The sequence below is a fragment of the Pongo pygmaeus genome, chromosome 7, assembly GCF_028885625.2.
Source record: "Pongo pygmaeus isolate AG05252 chromosome 7, NHGRI_mPonPyg2-v2.0_pri, whole genome shotgun sequence".
Classification (NCBI taxonomy): domain Eukaryota; kingdom Metazoa; phylum Chordata; class Mammalia; order Primates; family Hominidae; genus Pongo; species Pongo pygmaeus.
Genome location: NC_072380.2, coordinates 137888722 through 137911396, shown reverse-complemented (window position 1 = coordinate 137911396; position 22675 = coordinate 137888722). Strand labels below are relative to the sequence as shown.

At 39.6% G+C, this 22675-nt stretch overlaps 1 protein-coding gene across 2 annotated transcripts in view; it reads left to right on the top strand.

Annotated features, from left to right (window-relative positions):
- The window catches only part of WASHC5 (WASH complex subunit 5), a 67478-nt gene that overhangs the window by 1005 nt on the left and 43798 nt on the right, over nt 1–22675 (top strand). Inside the window, exons 2-9 of one of the 2 annotated variants that reach the window (XM_054499842.2) lie at nt 6852–7158; nt 7612–7757; nt 8410–8494; nt 9116–9216; nt 11958–12150; nt 14376–14528; nt 15741–15854; nt 17529–17700. In XM_054499842.2, the coding sequence (XP_054355817.1) occupies nt 6973–7158; nt 7612–7757; nt 8410–8494; nt 9116–9216; nt 11958–12150; nt 14376–14528; nt 15741–15854; nt 17529–17700 (1150 nt within the window). In that variant the 5' untranslated portion in view covers nt 6852–6972. The remainder of the gene's footprint in view (nt 1–6851; nt 7159–7611; nt 7758–8409; nt 8495–9115; nt 9217–11957; nt 12151–14375; nt 14529–15740; nt 15855–17528; nt 17701–22675) is intronic. The other variant, XM_054499844.2, reaches the window with a different exon arrangement.

Genomic DNA, 22675 nt, shown 5'->3' with positions numbered 1-22675 from the left:
TGGATTTGTGGAGACCAGTGCTTCCTTTATGGAACTGAGGTTTTGCGAAAGGCTAAAAATAGACCTGCCTTCTTTTGTCCTCTGAAGAGGGTAAACTGTTTGTCCGACAATTCGATTTCCTTAAGAAATATTATTCTGTACCCTGGGTAATTGGTGTAATGATGCCATGCCTCATTCTTGAAAGCATGTCTTTTGATTAGGATTACTTCCCAAACTGAAAATCACAGTTCCACGCCAAATTGTTAAAAAATGAAGTTACCGGCACTTGTAAAAGAAAATAAGAAAATATAGTGTGATCTCTGGATTTCATGCCAATAATAATATAGCCTGTATTGAGAAAACTGATCTTCAGGTGTTCTTAATCCCTAGCACCAAGAGAACCTCTGAAAGGATAATTTAACATAGCTTCTTCTACAGTGTTTATTTGGACCTAATTCTAAAGTGGTTTTTTAAGACTTAACTGAGTCTTAACACTTTGTAAAGCCATCCACCTACCTCTTAGCTGCAACTTGATTAGGCATTTTTAATGATGGTTCTTAGATTCTGTTCTTCAGGACCAGTCCTTCAGCCAACGAGGGGGCTATTTACCAAATACTCTAGCCAAATTATATTTGTACAAATTATGGAAATTCCATTTGTTACATGGAAAATATAACTAGTCCAGGTTAGGAGGTCTAGTACATAAAATGTAACTAAGTGATTTCCTTCTTTCAGTTAATTTTGTTGTAACTTCTTCCATCTTCAAAAACTTAGCAGGAGATGCTTGCATTATTAGAAATAGAAAACACAAGTGCCCTTCATGGGGCAAAACAGATTACAAACAGTGAGTTCATTTCAGTAAAAGTATATTAAATATAACTCATATGCTTTTGCATTAAAAATTTAATATGAAGTTTATATATAGAATTTTAGAAAGGCGATTTACCTAAGTAATAAAGACCCGTAATATTTGTTTTACTATTGCTGAACATATTTGGTTATTATTATCCTTCTCATGTTCTTTTAAAGTTGTCTACAGCGTAATTCTTGAGTAAGGGAGTAAGGATTAAAACAAGAGATTGACACACGAAAGTCTTGATCTCTGTCGTTATCCCAGACTGAAGCTTCCCCGAATGTGTGCATGCAGGTGCTGAGTGCATGCAGGTGCTGAGTCCCCGAATGTGTGCATGCAGGTGCATGCAGGTGTCTGTCCTTCTGTATGTTGGGAGAGAGTAGAGTAAAGGGCAAGTAACGTTACTTTGCTTTAAGATGTTTTTCCCAGGGCCACATTGTTGCCCTGTCATGGTATCCAAAATCGGGTAGCCATTGGACCTGTTAATCATAGCTTGTCCTCCTCTTCATGAGTCTAGAGCAAGCTTGTCTAGCCTGAGGCCTGCAGGCCACATGCGGCCCAGAATGGCTTTGAATGTGCCCCAATACAAATTTGTAAACTTGCTTAAAACATGAGATTTTTTTGCGATTTTTTTTTTTAGGTCATCAGCTATTTTTGGTGTTAGTGTATTTTATGTGTGGCTCAAGACAATTCTTCTTCCAATATTGCCCAGGGAAGCCAAAAGATTGGACACTCCTGGTGTAAAGTTTCATCCTACTTAGACCTTCTAGGTTAGTTTGGTGGTCTTCAGAGGACTTTAGTATGTGACTGTTTTGCCCACTGTCCATTATTTCCCCTTTCCCTCTCTGCTTTCCCAAGCCAGACCATATCCATGCAGAAAATGAAATGAAATTATCTGAAATTCAGCCTGTTAGAGATCAGTGTGGTTTAACAAGCAAGTATCACAGAGGAAACTAAAAGAACTTGTTAATAATGTATGCCTTAATGCGTATTAGAGGATACCTTCATGAGAGTTCTAGACAGCTGTAGTGGCTTCTTGGCTGTCAGATCCAATCCAGTCTACTTCTTCTGTTTCTGCCCCTAGCTGACTGCTCCAGCCACTTTAGCCACCTTGCTAGCTATCTAGCACATTCCTGCCCTGGGGCCTTTGCACTTACTTGTAACCTCTGCTTGGGATGCCATTATTAGGATCATTATCTATTGCTGCATGATAAACTATGCCAGAACCCAGTGGCTTAAGACAATAAGCTTTATAGTCAGTAGGGTAGGGCATAGCTGGCTGCCTTTGGCTCTGGGGCTTTTAGAACATTGCAGTCAGGCTGGGAACAAGGGGCTATGGTCTTATCTGAAGGCTGGACTGGGATTATAAGGGATCTACTTTCAAGTTCACTCAGGTGGTTTTTGGCAAGCCTCAGTTCCTTGTCATATGGGCTTCTCCTCAGGGCTCTCTCACACCATGATATGTTGCTTCCCCTGGACTAGCAAGCTAGAGAGGGTGACCAAGCCAGAAGTTAGTCTTTTCGAAATCTAATCTCAGAAGTGGTATCTTTCATTTCTATCCTGTTTCCTTTCCTCCCTCTTTTTTTTTTTTTTTTTTTTTGAGATGAAGTCTCACTCTGTCACCCAGGCTGGAGTGCAGTGGTGTGATCTCAGTTCACTGCAACTCCGCCTCCTGGGTTTAAGCAATTCTCCTGCCTCAGCCTCCCAAGTAGCTGGGATTACAGGTGTTTGCCACCATGCCTGACCAATTTTTGTATTTTCAGTAGAGCCAGGGTTTCACCATGTTGGCCAGGCTGGTCTTGAACTCCTAACCTCAGGTGATCTGCCCGCCTCAGCCTCTCAAAGTGCTAGAATTACAGGAGTGAACCACCACACCTGGCCCTATTCTCCTCTTGAGGAGGGAGTCAGTAAGTCAGCTTATACTCAAGGGAAGGAACCTACATAGAACATGAATACCAGGAGGCAGAGATCATTAGGGACCACTTTAGAAGCTGCTGACCATACCTGGATATCCATACTGCTTGCTCTCTCATTTCCTTCTGACTTCTGCCCGAGGTGCTCTATGGAAACTAGCATATGCTCCATCCTTTATTATGCTTTTTCTTCACGGCACTTATCACAGCCTGATATATAAAGCTTGCTTTCACAAATTTCAAGATACGTTTGTAATAAACTTTTTCTTCTCCTTTTTATGAAATGTTTTTCCGTATTTTGTAGTCACTCTAGCATTTTTCAGGTATGAACTATTCTTAATAGCAAGAATCTCCTATGCTTGACATATGAGAAAATCTTTTTTTTTTTTTTTTTTTTTTTGAGAGAGGGTCTCATTGTCACCCAGGCAAGAGTGCAGTGGCGCGATCATGGCTCACTGCAGCCTCAACCTCCAGGGCTCAAGCAATCCTCCCACCTCAGCCTCCCTTGTCACTAGGACTACAGGCTCACACCACCATACCTGACTGATATTCTTTTGATTTTTAGTAGAGACAAGGTCTCGCTATTGTTGCCCAGACTGATCTTGAACTCTTGAGCTCAAGCATTCCTCCTACCTTGGCCTTCTAAAGTACTAGGCTTACAAGTGTGAGCCACCGTTACCAGGCCTAAAAACATTTCTAAAGATTGTTCGCTCACCTACTTCTTGTTCCCTCACCGACTTCTAGTGGTTTTTAGGACATAGCTCTTTTTCCAAAGATAAGACAAATGGCACAATTCCTGTAAGGAAATTGTAATAATCAGCGGAAGCAGAGAGCTGAAAAGATGCAGATTGGAGGAAAATGCAGTAGTACAATACGGAAATAGCTACATGGACATTATTATACAAAAGCAATGACTATATTGCACAGCATTATAGAAAATGAAATATCACAATAACAGCATCAGCATGCTGTTTAAATTGACAACTTGTACTGTTAGTCCTCAAAACTGAATCTCAGCTCTATGGCAAACTACCCCAAGACTTATTTGCCCAAAACAATACAGTGTTTTAAAAATTTATCGTGATCCTGTGGGTTAGGAATTGGGAAAAGGCACAGAGGGCTTGGCTGGCTGCAGAAGCCAAATAGCCTCATCCCTTATATGTCTAGCACTTCAGCTAGGAAGACGTAAAGAGCTGGGGGCTGAGTGGACCAGGTCAACCCAAGTCACATGTCGGCGCTTCAGTTTCTGCTGTCTGCTGGCTTTCTTCATTGTCTTCTGTGTCAGGACTTTTCCCTCTCAGCGTGGTCTTTCCTCTTTGTAACTCCTGTGATCTCTCTAGCAAGATACCCAGACATCTTACATGGCAGCTTCGGACACCCAAAGAGAGCAAAAGGAGATACTGCCAGGCGTTCTCAAGGCTTAGGCCTGGAATTGGTAGAGAGTTACTTCTACAGTATCCTTTGGGTTGAAGGGAGGAAGACACAAGCTGTTATGAGCTGAGTTGGGTCCCCCCAAAATTTATATGTTGAATTCCTAACACTCAGTACCTCAGAATGTGACTATATTTGGAGACAGGATTTTTAAGGAGGTGATTAAGTTAAAATGAAGCCACTAGGATGGGCCCTAATCCAATATGACTGGTATCTTTGTACGAAGAGGAAATTTGGACACAGAAATTTACAAAGGAGGGCCAGGCTTGGTAGCTCATGCCTGTAATCCCAGCACTTTGGGAGGCTGAGATGGGAGGATTGCTTGAGCCCAGGAGTTTGAGACTCCCCTGGGCTACATAGTGAGACCCCCATCTCTATAAAAAGAAATGAGCAATGGGGTGGCCATGTGAAGACACAGGAAGAAAATAGCCGGCTACAAGCCAATGAGAGAAGCCTGAGAAGAAAACAGTCCTACCAACACCTTGATCTTGAACTTCTCGCCTCCAGAATTGTGACAAAATAAATTTGGTTGTTTAAGTCACCCTCTCTGTGGTGCTCTGTTACAGCAGCCCAGCAAACTAATAAAATGCAATCCAGACTCATTGAGAGGGAAAATAAGGTTCCGCCCTTCACTTAAGGTGCTGTATGGGCTGACTTCATGGCAAGGAATTGTTGGGAGCCATCTTTGGAAACCAGTTACCACATTATTATAATCAGATTGCTTTCCTAGCCCCTAGAGCTAAGAAAAATGATTGTTGCAGGGGAAGGCATACAGGCCTAAACAAGAAGGGGTACTCAAGTCTGTGGGCAGAGGGGGAATGTAAGAAGGAGTAGCCTAATAAGACAAATTACCTACTTCAAGAACTTTCTGAAACCTCATCAAGTCCGAGGAGTTATTTCATTTGTGTAAGTCTTTCTTGCTTCCTTCTCCAGTTGCCCTTCGCCTTCTACCATCTGCTCACCCCTGCTATCTGCACTGGCTGTTGGAGGAAGCTAGTGGAAAGGAAAGGGATGGGTCAGTAAGCAGTTTTATTGAGTCTCTGTGTTACAGAAGATGCTTAGAAGGCACAACCTGGGTAGTGACATGTTCAAAGACTTATGAGTACAGGAAAACATCACATGTATGTTTTGTTGGTTGGTTGGTTTTCATTCCTAGTGACATCTTCTTTTCCCTTTTCCTTTTTGCTTGGCTCCTGCCTCCCCTTCTCTCCCTGTTCTCTCTTTGACAGCTTGTGAGATCCCTTTGCATGTTTTAGAAATCAACCCTGTGTCTGCCCTTTGGATTTCAAATCCATCTTCTAAGTCATTTACCATGGAAAAGTTTTTAAGTGTTACATACTAAAATAGGTCATTCTTTTTAGATGCTAGGTTTCTTTCTCTAGCCCTGAATTCCTAGATGTCACTTTACTAAAGATCACCCAGTATAAGAATACCTTTCCCAACAGAACACCTAATAAATGCTCCACATTGACAATTAAATGTATGTTACACTTCTTATTTCTTTATTGTAAAGACACACTGAAGCACTTCATCTCTCTGATTTTTTTTCTTCAGGGCTTATCTCCAGCAGTATAGCAGGCAGCTAGAGAAGACAGACATCACGTCTTGTAACCCTAGTATTATTTATGCACTCCTTATACTTGTCAATGCCAAGGAATGAGTTCAGCACAAAGGGCACAAAGATAAATATTGTTAATTTCCTGTTTGCCTGCTGCAGTTTTCTATAAGACCAGTCATTCTCTACTCTTTTAATGATCGTGGCTTCACATCAGAATCATCTGGGGAGATTCTTAAAAACAGAGATGCTTAGGACTACCTCTAACCTACTTACCAGAAACTCTAAGATGCTAGGTGATTCCCTTAAGCAGCCAGGCTTGAGAACCACTGGACTAGAAAGTGAGTTGTTTAAACATCTTCATATCCAGCCTGGCAAAGAGGTATTCAGCAAGGAGTGGTTGGGTAAAGATCAGTCCTTGCCTTCAAGAACTTTCAGAATGAGCTGTAAGCAACAATAATATTCAGTATGCTACGTGATCTAACCATCCTCAGAGAGTGCATTGGAATACAAGAGAAACAAGTAATGGATTCTGCTAACAGTGCTAGACACCTAAGTGCTGAATTTTATGAGACTTTTGGACCAGTTTGATTGAGTATTTATAAGTCATCTTCACAGAATTTTGTAGAACCTAGCATCTGTAATTTTAAAAGGAATCTTGGACATGTTCATACCTTAAGCTTGCAGTTCCATTTCTGGGAAATAATTGGACAAATGCCTCAAAATGATGTACAGGGGTTTGTCTCTGAGCTCTCTTTATAGTGTTTGAAATTGTTTGCTAATATATCAAATAGTAGGAGATAGCTTGTATAATTAGGGTACACTGGAACCACACATGCCCAGTGGTTCCTTCTCCCTAGCTCAGAGATGAGCTGTATCATATCTTTTTCTCAAGAGAAGTGACTAACATGTTGAAGAAGAGGCCAAGAGTGTTAATCTAGCAAAGTCCCTCCACGTGGAAAATATGACGAGTGACAGATAAACACCCTTTCCCCTATAAAGGAACTCATTATTTCTTACAATTTTTTTTAGTGAGTTTGGGAGAAAAATGTGTTTCTTATATGTACACATGTGCTTCCTTAAACAAATTGAGATTTTCACACTTTTTTTGGGGATACAGGTTCTTTAATGGAGGAGCCAATCTCTCTGCACACCTGGTTTCATCTAATATACAGACACCAGCTCTGAGGCCAGTTAATCATCCGCAGTGTCCAGGCACAGAGTAGTCGGTCCTCCTCACAATGTTGGACTTTCTAGCTGAGAACAACCTCTGTGGCCAAGCAATCCTAAGGATTGTTTCCTGTGGTAATGCCATCATTGCTGAACTTTTGAGGCTCTCTGAGTTTATTCCTGCTGTGTTCAGGTTAAAAGACAGAGCTGATCAACAGAAATATGGAGATATCATATTTGATTTCAGCTATTTTAAGGTAATCTTCCTCTATAGCATTTTTATTGTTGTCTTTTCTACAAAAGTGTCTTTCTCTGGGAATCATGAAATTCTGTAAGGTTAAGTAATTATGGAAAAAGCTAAAGAGAAAAGCTTTTGGACTAAACTTAATATTAGCTACTACCTTGAAAATAAGTTGAAAGTACTATGTCAAAGCCCTAACACAATATAATTGTATTTTTAAAAGATAACTTTGATATTTCACATTGAAGGGCCTCATACTTAAAAGCATGCTAATCTTGGGTCCAATTCAAATTCATTTTTCTCAAAGGGATTTTATATCTAGGCTTCTATTATCTTCATTACTTTCTGTTGCTCTGCTTTAAGTTTGGGATGTTTAATAACATAAGAACAAATTTTTAAAAGACTATTTAGAAATTGTCACCAACAAGTATGCTTTTATTGACACTTCACATGTGTTTTTTTTTCTTAGGGTCCGGAATTATGGGAAAGCAAACTGGATGCTAAGCCAGAGCTACAGGATTTAGATGAAGAATTTCGTGAAAACAACATAGAAATTGTGACCAGATTTTATTTAGCATTTCAAAGTGTGCATAAATATATTGTAGACTTAAACAGGTATTGATCAATTTAGGAATAGCTTATTCTGGTAGTGAATAGTGGAGAGGGAAAAGGACACACAGCAACGTGTAAATCTCTCTGAGTTACTACAAAATTTCCTAATTTAGTTTATACTGTATATAGTTGTCTTTTCCTTCCTGTGGCACTGGTCATCTTAAGAATTTTGAAGTTTTACTATAATGTCCTGCTCTTACGAGGTGTCATAATAAACTTAGTTTAACTAAGTCATATAGTTTCCAATCCTGTTATTTATTATCATATCCTAGTGTATTATATGTGAAAAGTGGGAAAAAGAACTTATTTTTATCATTAACTTTCTGTCTCTTAATACACTTCTTAAGAATTCACTACTCATTAACTTTTAAACTAGATATTCCATGTTCTTCTGCCTTTACTCCTAGATACTTGTAATTCACAAATCAGGACTAGGGAATATTTCTTTTACTTGGAACAGCCATAAATATCAAACTGTGGCCTAAATCAGTTTATAAGACTGTATTCTTAAGAGCATGAAGGACCATGAACTAGTAGAAGGCCAGAACCCCTGGCATCCTGCCTTATCTTTTAAAAATCTTTCCTTCTTTAAAGATGTTAAAGTTTCTATTGTAAATTAATAACTTGATAACTTGCTCTGGGGTTTTATTTCTAGATATCTAGATGATCTCAATGAAGGGGTTTATATTCAGCAAACCTTAGAAACTGTGCTTCTCAATGAAGATGGAAAACAACTTCTAGTAAGTAATAGTGATTATTTAAAATGAAATTAAAGAATATCAAACATAGTATCACTTCTTTTTCTTTTAAGTCACAAATATATATGAAATACCATTCTTTAAAGAGAAGTGAAATGAACTTTTAATTATCTCCTAACTGGCAGGTCCACATCTGAGTTTAGAACATAGACTTTGAACAGAATTTAAAACAGTTAAAAGTTATGTGGAAGTTATGAGCCTCCCCAGTGTAGGAATTCTGTCTTCTTTACTTTTTGCATCCCAGCCATCTGTCCTGATACCTAGTACATACTAACCATTTAAGAAATGCTTATTGAATAAGTGAATGACTTTGTGATGAAGAGGTATTCACAATATTGGGTTGCTATTTTGGTGTCCCAAGCAAAATAGCCAAAATAGGTCAACTGAAAAATTACCACTATGAATTAAAATCTGTTTCACATAAACTTTTCAAGGCCCATTCTGCAAGAAGGTAAGAGCTCCTTGGAGGAAACCTACCTTTTCCTTGAAATCTAAAACTTTTTGAAGCAGTGTGAGCAAAGCAATATTTTTCATGATTACTGACTTTACTCCCTAAGAAGGTATAATCTAGTGATTTTGGCTTTTGTCCTCTTCTCTTCCTAGTGTGAAGCACTGTACTTATATGGAGTTATGCTACTGGTCATTGACCAAAAGATTGAAGGAGAAGTCAGAGAGAGGATGCTGGTTTCTTACTACCGATACAGGTATTCCTGGGCTAGGACTACACTTCCGAAATGCTGCTGTCGGTAAAATGCAGTGTATGTCCCCATATCCCTTCTACCGTGAACAGCAGTAATCCAAGAATAGATAAGAAAGTATACGATTCAGCCGGGGACAGTGGCTCACGCCTGTAATCCCAACACTTTTGGGAGGCCAAGGCAGGCAGATCATCTGAGGTTGGGAGTTCGAGACCAGCCTGGCCAACATGGTGAAACCCTGTCTGTACTAAAACTACAAAAGTTAGCCAGGCATGGTGGCGGGCGCCTGTAATCCCAGGTACCCAGGAGGCTGAGGCAGGAGAATCGCCTGAACTCGGGAGGTGAAGGTTGCAGTGAGTGAAGATCATGCCACTACACTCCATCCTGGGCGACAGAGCGAGACTGTGTCTCAAAAAAAAAAAAAAAAAAATTGTAAGATTCTTATCTCTTGTGAGCATATTGTAGGAATATAACAATTACATATTATATTTCATAATGATTATAGATTATATAATCTATATATTACATATAAAATATTCTATATATTATAGATTATTAGAAGTATGGATTATGCTGTCCCTAATGATAACTCCAATTTTAAAAAGGAGTCTGAATTGTGAACTTTCTTTACCTTGAGGCTAAATTTCAAAGAATCTTAGAAATCTAATGAAGGTTGTTTTTGCTTTTGTTGTTTAAGTTTTCAAATATTACTCCTTGGCAGATACAAGGAAATGAGTGTGCTTTCTGTTGTCATTTTCAGTTTGATGACTTTGAAAAGTTGTCATTCAGAGTCAGGTTGAAAGTGAATTCTCTCCCATGTTTACATAGAAACAAAAACAAATCAAGCAACAGCACATATCCACAAATCATTTGTTGTGTATATCTATACAGAACTGTGATTCTTCAGGAAGTAAGGTCTTGAAAACAGGAGCCACCTTAACCAACTTTTTAATTTTAGTGTCTAACGCACAGGTTTTCAATTTGTTGAATGAGCTAAAAATGGAATACCAGGTCAATGTCGGAGATAGTCAAGATTCAGAGAAGAAACTGTCAAGAAGGAGGAATCAGGAGCTTGAGCTAAAGATGTAAAGAGTAGAATTAACATTTTCAAACTTAAAAATTAGGACAAAGTAGACAAGGAGAAGGGGGTTCCTTGGGGACATTATACTTTTGGCAATACCAGGTACTACGGTGTCCTCAGCAGCAAATTACTCTTAGGCTCCTCAACTAGCCTTTTCCTTTCAGCTGTATCAGTGTGTGAAGGGAGTGTTCTAGTAGTGTTCATTCATGTCAGTTTGACCAAGCTGTTTTAACATCCATGTTTTTAAAAATGAGATTTGAATGGCCTTTCCTATATTTCTGAGAGTACCTGGAAAAACAAAAACTACACACAGTGTAAAGAAGAAGAAAAAGATATTGGCTTATCAAGCCCAGTTTTGAAAATATGGCTTTGTCCCCTTTGGTACAACAGCTAATTTGTTAGAATGTGAGCATTTATTATTGAAGTGACACTGAACACTTCCAAGTCACAGTCGTGGCAAAAGAGATCCTTACAGCAAATAGCAGGTCGTATCCAAGTCTAAGATTCTTTGAATCTAGTTCATTTCTTTCAGAGCTTACTATTCCACCTGGAAAAATCACAGACCTGTTTATTAGATCTCTGTAGAAGGAACGGCTTGCCAAGAAAAAAGTTAGATATATTTTACTTTAAATTGACATAATATTTTTAAATAATTTTTTAATTTGTGAAATGTCAGGTTCACATTCTTTACCCACAATTTTCAAATCCAAAGAGCTCTGAAAAAATATATATACACGAGTACACACACAACACACATGTACATATACATAGTAATTCATTTGGCAGCAAAACCTGATCTAACCTGAAATCATTTGGAGTCAAAACTTGCCTGGAATAGGTGTGAGGCTATATATAGTCTTCACTTATCTCACTTTTGTAAATATTTATAAATTTTCCTCCAGAATTATTCACTTATGTTGATCATGAGATGCCAATTCAGACCCTGCTGGAGTGTTGTATTGTATATGATCTATATGCCATATGAGTCTTACTATTTGAAAATGCTATATTCTGAAACAAATCCAGTCCCAAGGATTTTGTAAAAGGGATTATGGACCTTTACACAGTATGAATACCCATCTTCTAAACAGGCTTTCAAAAATATAATTTTGAGGCTGGGCACAGTGGCTCACACCTGTAATCCCAGCACTTTGGGAGGACGAGGTGGGTGGTCAGTTGAGATCAGGCGTTCAAGACCAGCCTGGGCCAACATGGTGAAACCCCATCTCTACTAAAATACAAAAATTAGCCAGGCACGGTGGCGGATGCCTGTAGTCCCAGTTACTCGGGAGGCTGAGGCAGGAGAATTGCTTGAACCTGGAGGCAGAGGTTGCAGTGATCTGAGATCATGCCACTGCACTCCAACCTGGGTGACAGAGCAAGACACCATCTCAAAAAAAAAAAAAAAAAAAAAAAAAAGGTTATATATCCATACATAGCGAGACTCCAATCTCAAAAAAAAAAAATATATATATATATATATATACACACACACACACACATATATACACACATAATTTTGAATCTTGAGGATATAGATGGACCTGTGGTCATATCTGAAACTGTATTGAGTCAAAGTAGAATGGAATTCTTCTACTTTATTGGACTTTTCAGTTTCTAATATGTGTGTTTTGGGTCTTTGTTTCCCATTGTGAATATGACTCAGTGCTGCTCGATCTTCTGCTGATTCAAATATGGACGATATTTGTAAGCTGCTTCGAAGTACAGGTTATTCTAGCCAACCAGGTGCCAGAAGACCACCCAACTATCCCGAGAGCTATTTCCAGAGAGTGCCTATCAACGAATCCTTCATCAGTATGGTCATTGGTCGACTGAGATCTGATGATATTTACAACCAGGTGGGAATTAAATCTATTAAGACAGTTTAACAGACTGATTTTACTTCCCTCTTTAATTACTCCTTTCCTTCCTTCTTTCCCAAAAGAGTAAAAGCAGCTAGAACCTTTTAAAACCTTTTGAGCTATACCCCAGGATGATAAAGGAAAGAGGGTTATTAATTTTGCCAGAATCAGATATTTCAGGGAGAAGATGGAATTTGAGCTATTGGGAAGAAGATGCATTCTTTTAGTCATTCATTCAAGAAATGGTTGTTGATTGTGTGATATGTGCCCATTCACATGCGCGATGCTGGGGACCCATCACCGAGGAAGGCAGGCCATGTCCCTGCCCATACTGAGCTTGTAGCTTAGGAAAGGCAGATGACAGGATTATAGTAAAGCAAGATGGGTGTTATCTTAGGGTAAGCACAGGGTGCCACTAGAGCATGCAGCAGTGGCAGCAAGGTCACAACAGGTGACAAAAGGAAGGTAAGAGGAGTGCCAGGAAAGGAGGCAGCCTGAGCAAGGCTGTAAAGGTCATGCAGCATTTGAAAATTGTCCCACTCCCCTTGCCAGTATGTGTAGTAGTCACTTCCCTTTAAAAAACGCTAAACAAAATTACCATTTGACTTCATTGTTCTGAAGAAAACATAATTTTAGATGTTATATTTTTAAATATTTGTAAAAATTATAATTAGGGAGTAAAGAGGCCTGTGATAACTGTGGATATCATTTATCACAGAATGAACCTGATCTGTGCAGTTCTTTAGGTAGCTTGTTAGTTTTTTGTGTGAATATGTTAAGTATAAATAAGAGGGTTTTTGTTGTTGTTGTTGTTTTAAGACAATTCAAAATCAGAAGCTACCCACAGATGCCAGGTCTCCATAATAATCGTTGCCATTCATTGAGAATTCAGTCCAAACCAGCCACAAAGGAGGTTTTGTTCTCATACCATTTTCTCTGTTCCTCACAATAGCCCTATAAAGTAGATGGCATTATCCCCCATGTTGCTGTTGAGAAAAATAAGACTTGGAGAGCTTAAATAATTTCCTTAAGTTCCTGTTACTAAGTAGCAGAACCATAATTTGAATTTGGTCGTGTGAATTCAGAGCATCTCATTCCTGATTGCCTCTCATTCCACGTCCTTCTGAAGGCAATGTGTTTCCATTTCCTCCTTGCCCCATGATCTTTATTTATTAGCACAAAGGTTAAGCTGTGGTTGTGCTGTGTGTCCACCCCACTCTCTGTCCTGCACCTCCCCCATCCCTGGTCATGGCTGATAGATCAGATTCTGTCTCCAGGTAATTTGGAATTGGGTCTGAGAAACAGTTTCTGGATTGGAGTTTATCCACAACATGCAAAATTGGGAGTTTGTGGGCAGCCTCATTCTGCCATGTATATGGAGAGTAGCCTGGAGGAAGAGAAAAGGTGGGCCGACACATCAAGGGGAGAAAGAGCAAAGGCATTCCGGTTCCCAGCCCCAGCCGCTTCCTGTGGCCTAGCCACATTCCTGCCTGCAGGTTTCATGTGACATGGCTATGTCTGTCCTTATAACAATTTCTCTGCTTTTTGCTTGTGGTAGCTCAAGGTGATATGCGCTTTGTGCATCCAAAGATTTCTAGTACATGAGGGGATGGACCCTGGGGGAACACCAGCATTTAAAAGGCAGAAGATGAGGACTCAGCAAAGGAGATTGAGAAGAGAGAGTGGTATCTAGGAAACCAGAGGAGGAGAGATTTCATTCCTTAGAGAGTTTAAGTGAGAGTTTTAAAAAGAAGCCGTCAAATTGGATGGTTGTGAGGTCATGAGCGACCTTAGGGAATTCCACTGGGATGATGATGGAGGTCGAATTTCAGTGAGTTGAATAATAAACAGAAAGTGAGAAAATAGCAACAGTGAGTAGAGCCTGTCAGTTCTGAGGGTTGTCTCCAACAGGAAAGATACAAAAATGGAGAAGTGGTGGGAGACACAGGGATAGGCCTTTTTTTTTTTTTTTTTTAAAAAGAAAAGACTTAGAATTGCAGCAGTCAAGGGCTGGAAGAAGAGAATACTATGGGGTTAGGAATAAGAAGGAAGACCTTGGCAAGCAATGGTACGGTCTGAGAAGGGCTTCCAGTGTCCAGGATCCTGAAAGGTGATGGGCTTTGGAGAAACTGATGTGTCTTACAACCAGAGAGTTTAATTTGCGCATGTCTACGTGCACATGTTGCCAGCAGCTTTCTCGGGGTGTCGTCTTGACATTGCAGGTCTCAGCGTATCCTTTGCCAGAGCATCGCAGCACAGCCCTGGCAAACCAAGCTGCCATGCTGTACGTGATTCTCTACTTTGAGCCTTCCATCCTTCACACCCATCAAGCAAAAATGAGAGAGATAGTGGATAAATACTTTCCAGATAATTGGGCAAGTATTGCTGATTTTTTTCCTCTACAGTAAATGTGTTAGAGAACTAACTTCCCATTCTTTTGGCCTTTAACCCAGAGGTTGTAATGTTGTAAATAATGAGACATAAGATCACTTAGGTAAAGTTGCTTTAAGTGTATTGAGAATTTTATAATTATAACTGAAGGAATAAATGAGTCAGTAAAATTTCCTGAAGAACCCACTAGTCTTTTTCTAAAATGGATACTCTGAAGATTAAATCATTTATTAAAATGTCTCTTGCTTTAGCTACTGAGATTACAAGTAAGTTATATATGAATTTGTTTATTCTTTTCTATTTTCTGAATCTAAGATAGCCAAATTCATCTAATTTGTCACTTTGTGAATAGGAATTTCACTTTAATAAAGTTTTACCTATAAGCTAACTGTAATGGGGTTACTAAAGTTTATATTATTGCAAGGATATGCTTGTACCTTTGTAAGCATTGTTTCATTTAAAAATATTCTTATAGGAATAAAGCTTGCTTCATACTTAATATATATGAAATGAAATATATGAAAACAAAGAGGCTTTAACAAAATGCAGGGAGTTGGATTATATTCGCAGGTAGCAGATTTTGTTCTGCTTCTATATCAGCTATTGAATTACATAAACTATCTGTTATGAGGGGCCTTCAATTTATTGGTAGTATGAGAACAGCCTGCGTTAGGAAGTGATGGTTCCTGGCCAACTGTGAATCATATTAGTGAGCTCAGAGTTGAGCAACCAAGAGGAAAACACTGATAGTGTGGCTTCATGTTCCTAAATTTAATAAAGAAGTTTTGACCATGATACTATAATTAAAGACATATTTATTATTAAGAAAGACCAAAATCCAATTACATGAAACCCATAAGAAACACACCTGAAAAAATACCCTGGCACAGTGAAAATGAAGGGATTTTTAAAAAGATATCCCAGGCAATTGCCAACCAATAAAACAACTGGTGAGAAAACATTAATATTACATAATAGAGAATTTCAAAAAGAAATGTTAATAGGTGTAAAGAGATCTTTATACCTATTAATGTGAATTAACCAGGAGCACTTACCTATATATTTGGAAAATCTTGGTTTTTCATTGGAATGGAATTTAAACATGGAGTGGGTATTGCCTTCTATAACTTTTTAGTATCCAACCCTTTGCCTTGAAGTGAGTAGGAATTTAACATACTGAATGTCTCCTCTTTCAGGTAATTAGTATTTACATGGGGATCACAGTTAATCTAGTAGATGCTTGGGAACCTTACAAAGCTGCAAAAACTGCTTTAAATAATACCTTGGACCTTTCAAATGTCAGAGAACAGGTAGGTTCTAATCTGGGGACATTCTCTAATAACTGCAGGCCTAGTTTATGAAGTAGCAAATAAGCTAAGTAGATTTCCCAAGGAATTTGGAAGATAATCACTTAGATAATTTAATGCAATGATTAATAAAAGGTGAATTTTATAGGTTAGAATAAGATAGGTAATTGTAGGTTTTGTTATATGGTATATGTAAATTGCAAATTAGGATACTAAGGGAGATTCAGTACCCAAAGACAAATAAGCATGGCATATGCCCCAAATGACTTAGTTTACTTTTGCTTAAAGACTGTATTCTCATGGCCAGAGTTGGTTGTACCAGTAGCTGGAATTAATATGTTTTTATGAGTAGGATGAATGATGAAGATAGTAACTGAATATGGATAATATGTCCTGTCACTGTAATTTAAATTTATCATTTGTGTTGTGCTAAATAAGCAACAAGACTCAAGACATTCATCTTAAAGTTTAAACGGTTATATTCTATCTCTTTTGTTCTTACACAAGGCAGAAGGGAACATCCAAGTAAGTAGAGGAATAAAGATAAAATCTTGGGGAGCATACTTGATATTTCTAAATGGTTATGTTCCTCATCCTGGCTCAGTTACTGAGTTTCCTGTGTGGATAAAACAATATTGACTCAAAAAACTTCATCATGTTTTATTCAAATAAATTGAATTCCATAAATAATGCACAAAATAATTTCAATGTTGGCACATCTCCTAGAAATATATTAGAGAAAGTGGCACTTTTATACTTAGCAACATCAGAACATTAATTTTTCATTGCTAAAATCCCTTTCTAAAATTGCATTTTCTCATTTGTGACATTTTTAAGAGGTTTCTTGATACCATAGATTTCAACTAACCTGACGAGGTTAATGATGTTTAACATTTGACTTGCTTTAAGTAAAGCAGAATGACCAAAATTTCCAAAAAGCTGGTTTGGAAATTCATTTTTGATACACTAAGGTGTATTTTTTGCTAAGCTTTCATAAGCCTGTAGAAGAAGTCTTATATTTTAAGTGTTTCTGCTCTGTTCTGCCTTCTTTGTCAACAGTATTAGCAAGAACAAGCAATTGAACTTCTGTCTTTATTTTCTTTTTCATCTAAGTTAGTAATAGAAGAGTTCTGAGGAACCACCTGGTCCAAGTCTCCATTTGAAATTTGAAGAAACCAATACACAGGGGTTAAGCCCCAAGTCACACCAAAGTTTAATCACAGCCAGAACTAGGATGTAGTCTCAGAATTCTTAAGTCCAGTGCTTTTTTCAAATATGTTCAGTAAGCCAGTTGTCTTTGAGCCCGATAAGTATAGTCCATATGTTATTCATCTTATATAGAAATGTTATCTTTGAGCCCTAGAACTATAGTCCATATGTCATTCATCTTATATAGAAATTACATAAAAATGTTAATGTTTGAGCCCTGTAACTGTAGTCCATATGTCATTCATCTTGTACAGAAATTATATAAAAATGTTAATGTTTGAGCCCTATAGCTATAGTCCATATGTCATTCATCTTATAGAAGTGTTATCTTCGAGCCCTATAACTGTGGTCCATATGTCATTCATCCTATATAGAAATGTTACTATTTGTCAGTGAATTCATTTGAATGTGATTTATTTTCAAGATAAATGACTTTTTAAATGTAATTCAAATTTCTTATTTGTCAAGGCAAGCAGATATGCTACTGTCAGTGAAAGAGTACATGCTCAAGTGCAGCAATTTCTAAAAGAAGGTTATTTAAGGGAGGAGATGGTTCTGGACAATATCCCAAAGCTTCTGAACTGCCTGAGAGACTGCAATGTTGCCATTCGATGGCTGATGCTTCATACAGCAGACTCAGGTAATGCACAAAAGGGGTGGCTGTTTATATTGCTCCACATAAAGACTCTCAGAATCAAGACCTACTTCACGATGCGGAGTGGTTTAGCAGGGAGAGAGGCCTTGGATGAGAATCAAGTTGCTTTTTAAAGTTAGTCATTTTTTGTCAACTTGGATAGGCCACTAGCATACCTGAAAAGCTCTCCCCTGTCAGGTACTGTTAGGTGCTAGGGAATAAGAGGACGTTTAGCTCTCATGTTCAAGGAGCTTGTCACTGACCAGAATGGGGAGATCAAATGTAGACATATGAAAAAATAGAACTGCAGATCTGTGGTAGGCAGAATAATGCCTTCCAGTCCACACCCAGAGATGTTCATGCCCTAGTCCCTGAACCAGTAGATATATTACATGAAAAGGGGGGATTGAGGTTGCCTATTAGCTGACCCTAAAGTAAGGAGATGTTTCTGGATTATCCCAGTGGACTCAGTGTAATCATAAGGGTCCTTGCTGTGTGTGGTGGCTCATACTTGTAATCCCATCACTTTGGGAGGCCAAGGCAGGAGGAGAGCTTGAGCCCAGGAGTTCAGAACCAGCCTGGGTAACACAGTGAGATCCCATCTCTACAACAAGTAAAAAAAATTAGCTGGGCATGGTGGCACACACCTGTAGTCCCAGCTACTGGGGAGGCTGAGATGGGAAGATCACTTGAGCCTGGGAGGTTGCAGCTGCAGTGAGCCAAGATCGTGCTACTGCACTGCAGCCTAAGTGACAGAGCAAGACCATGTCTCAAAAAAGAATAATAAAATAAGAGCCACCCCCCCTTTTTTTTTTTAAAGACAGGATCTCAAGTTCCCCAGGTTTGAGTGCAGTGGCACAGTCTCCACTCACTCAGACCTCCTGGGCTCAAGCGATACACCTTCCACAATCCCCGCAAGCAGCTGGGACTACAGGCGTGTGCCACCATGCCTGGCTAAGTTTTTTGTAGAGACAGTGTTCAATGTGTTGGCCAGGGTGGTCTCAAACTCCCGAGCCCAAGCATCTGCTCACCTCAGCCTCCCAAAGTGCTAGGATTATAGGCCTGAGCCACCACGCCCAGCTTATAAATATAGGGGTCCTTAAATCAGGAAGAGGGAGGCAGAAGTGTCAGAACCAGAGAGATGGCATTGTGACAAAAACTTGACTGGCCATTGCTGGCTTTAAAGATGGAAGGGGCCACAAGCCAAGGAATACAGGCAGCCTTTAGCTGCTGAAAACAAGAAAACAGACTTTTCCCCTAGAATGTCCAGAAGGAGCCCAGCACAGCCATCACCTTGATTTTAGCCCGGTGAGCCCCATCTCAGATTTGTCACTTCTAGGATGGTGAGAGAATAAATTTGTGTTGTTTTAAGCCACTGAGTTTGTGGTAATTGTTAGAGTAGCAGTGGGAAACTAATTCAAGGTCCAAGGCAGTAAACAGACACCAGGTGTGTCAAACAGACAGTTGGTGTGATTTGAGTTCAGAGTAGAGAGGGAAACATTGCTTGGGATAGGGGAGCAGAGGAGGTCAGGAAAGCCCCATACAGGAATCAGGAGCCAACCAGGCCTGTGATGAGGTTTTGAAGCAAAAAGCAGAAGAAATTCTAGACTGCAGAAATGATGGAATAAGTGATATGATTTTGAAAGTACAGAAAAACATATGGGCCCACTGAGTGCTTATTTAAGGTAGATTGGATCTTAGCTTTTTATGAGTCATGGTCTCCTCCGAGACCTTCTGTTCACACAGTTTGACCATCAAGTTGAGATTGTGAGAAACGCCTCAACCTCTGGTTTAATGGTAGAAAAATAAGTAAGTTGAATTAACATCTCTGAGCTTGTTCAGGGCTGGCACAGTTTCTTATTCTTAGTAAATGCCAGATCAACATTAATTAACCAATGCATTTCCTCATCCAGGACTGTATACCCCTACCCCTAAGAGGTGTGTCATTCAGCAGGCCTGCGAAGCCCTCTGCTTTTTGTTTTTCACTCAACAAACTTTCCTTGAGGACCAACTCTGAGACAGGCACTGTGTGCAGCACTTCTTTGTTCTTCCAGATAAGAGTGTCTCTTTAAAAAACTGCACACAAGATTTCTCTGTAGCCTCCCTTTGTAACATGGTAGCCCCTGTCTCACAGCTCTTCCAGCCAAGATGACTTCACGGTCCCTCTAGCTACCGTCTGCTTCCACTTCCTATGGGTGGTCCACAGTGAAAACAGCAGTTGGACTTCCTCATCCTTCGTATCTTTGAAAATGTGTGGAGTTTCCCCTCAGCCTTCTCTCCAGCTTCTTAAACCTTTATCCTGAGAGCTGCTTTCCAGTTTGTTTCATCATCTTGCTTGTTGGCCTGTATCCATTTACAATTTACCCACAGTATGAACACGATGGCTGAAGTTTTTAATCCCTGAATCTGTTTTTAATTAGTTGAGTTTATTTTTTACATAAACTCCAGTTCTAATTTGAGGATTTTTACTACATTGACTCAGCTTTTAATCTTCTTTACCAAAAGTCTTGCATTCACAAGCGTATAAACAACTCAAGCCCTCACTTTATCCTGTCATAAAACCAACTGGGGTTTTCTAGTGACTCAGCCTCATCTTCATCTTCTGTGTGACTCTGCCTGACGGCCCTGCCTATGTTCGGAAAGCCAGTAGTCTCCTGAATTCGCACCCATGCCAGGGACAACCTTGGCTTGCCAGAGGTCTGTGGTTTTATCTTCAGCCACATTTGTCTTTCGCGTTTGTGCCTGGCAATTGTCTGACCTGATTGCACAGGGTCATAATTTATCAGAAACAAATGATTGGCCTATCTGATTGTGAGTCATACATGGGAAAAGCAACTGCTTAGTTAACTTTTATGGAATTTCAGTCATGGTGTACAGAAAAGCAGGTCTAGTCTCATTGCCTCCTGTTGAGTTGCTGGAGGCATTTCCCAGTCTTAGGATGCTTGTACAGAACCTTGTGAAGAAATATTCTCTGAGGAAATAAGGGATGAGAAAGGCTGGCTGGCTACTGAAGTTTGACCCCAAAGTTCTGATGGCTCTGCGTTCTCTGGGTATGAATCCTTAAGGGTCAGATCTGAGAGATGGTCAGGCCCTGGGAACCCCAGAAGCAAACCTGGTTTATAACAAGAAGCTAAATGTTAAAGCACATTGAGGAATATAGAGTGTTTGTCCAACAACTGGGTACTTACATTCCCTATGCAAACATCAAAGCAGATTAAACTAAGGAGATTTCTAGTTTAATTAAAATTGGTATAAAGACAACTGGAACTCCTTCTGAGTTTGTTTGATTTTTGTTTAGTTAGGTAAATATGGAGCTGGAAATTTTCTCTTTGTGTAATCAGTGTCACCAGTTCCAATATAGTTCTTCCCAGATAGTTCTGGCAAATTCATGAAAAATCAGAACTTTGCGGTTTCCCATGAAAACTGAGCCTCTTTTCCAGGTTGTCACAAGTCTCCTCCTGATGGAGTAACTTAGAAATCAGCATATAAGATGACCTTCCACAGGCTTCATCATAACTAAAGCGCCAAAACCACCCATGACATATTACCTATACAACATTGTTGTTCTGTACCTGCCAGACATCCTGAGATATTGATGCGGGCAGGACTAGGAAGGCAGGAGGGTGTACATGTAATACTAGTGTAACTACCATGGACCTTATATCTATCAGCTGTGAACTTTTTGACAAAGTCTGTTTAAGTCTTAGAGTTTTTATTTTGACTTTGACTTTATTTGTCTTAGTTCATTTTCTGCTGCTGTAACAGAATACCACAGAGTAGGAAATGTATAAAGAAGTTTATTTGGCTCACAGTTCTGGAGGCTGGGAAGTCCAAGAGCATGGTGCAAGGGTCAATATATGCCGGATAGGCAGAAGGGCAAGATAGTGGGTGCAAGAGAGAGCTCACTTTTATAGGAAAGCCACTGTTGGAATAACTAACCCACTCCCGAGATAATGGCATTAATCCATTCATGAGGGTGGACCCCTCATAACACAATTGCCTGCCAAGGGCTGTACCTCTTAACGCTGACACAGTGGCAACCAAGTTTCTAGCATGTGAACTTTTGGAAGACTCTTTGAAACCACAGCAGTAGCTTTGTCTTGTAAGTATTTTGCCTTATTCTACTTACTCTTTCTTAGATAAGTAATTGGCCTTATAAACAAATCTAAGCAAATACCAATATTTTTTATTCTATTCTTTTCTTTTAACTTGGCGTTTATTTCATTTGAAATGGTTTAGCTCGGCTGATAGGATCATCTAAGAATTAGGACATCCAGTATTTTTACCTTGGGTCAATCACTGCCTAATTTTGTGACCTTGGCCTAGTGCCTGGGTAGTGGATAGTTCAGAAAACTCTGAGTGCCTGCCATGCCCTCTGGCCTCTACAAGGCGCAGGATGGCCACAGGTCTGCTGCTTCTTGTTTGGGGGTCCCTTGTCTTTGTGTGAGGAACCCTTCCTTGTTGTGTCGGGCATTCCCCATGACCACTCTGGCTTCAGTGATTCACTACGGGGACACAGAGGACTCAGCATCTAGTAGTACTGACAGCTATGATTTATTATAGCAAAAGGATAGAAAGCAAAATCTGCAAAGGAAAAGGGCACACGGGGTGAATTTGGAAGAATGAGGCACAAGCTTCTGAGCATCCTCTCCCAGTGGAGTCCCACAGGGCGCACTTAATTCACCCAGCAGGAGTCATGACAACGCATATGAAGTGTTGTCAACCAGGAAAGCTCATTAGACTCAGCTTCCTTCGGTTTCTATTGGGGGCTGCTCACTTAGGTAGCCTCTGCCCAGCATGTACCAAAATTCCAGACTTCCAGAAGGAAAACCTTGTTTGTACAAACATTTAAGGCTTAGTGAGCTGATCTTGTGAGTTCTCAAAATGATGGCAGCTCTTCGTGAAATTCAAGTTCCCAGATGCCAGCCAAGAGCCAGCCTTGCAAACAGGCCTCTCTAGGGATAGCAGTCCGTTACTGAAT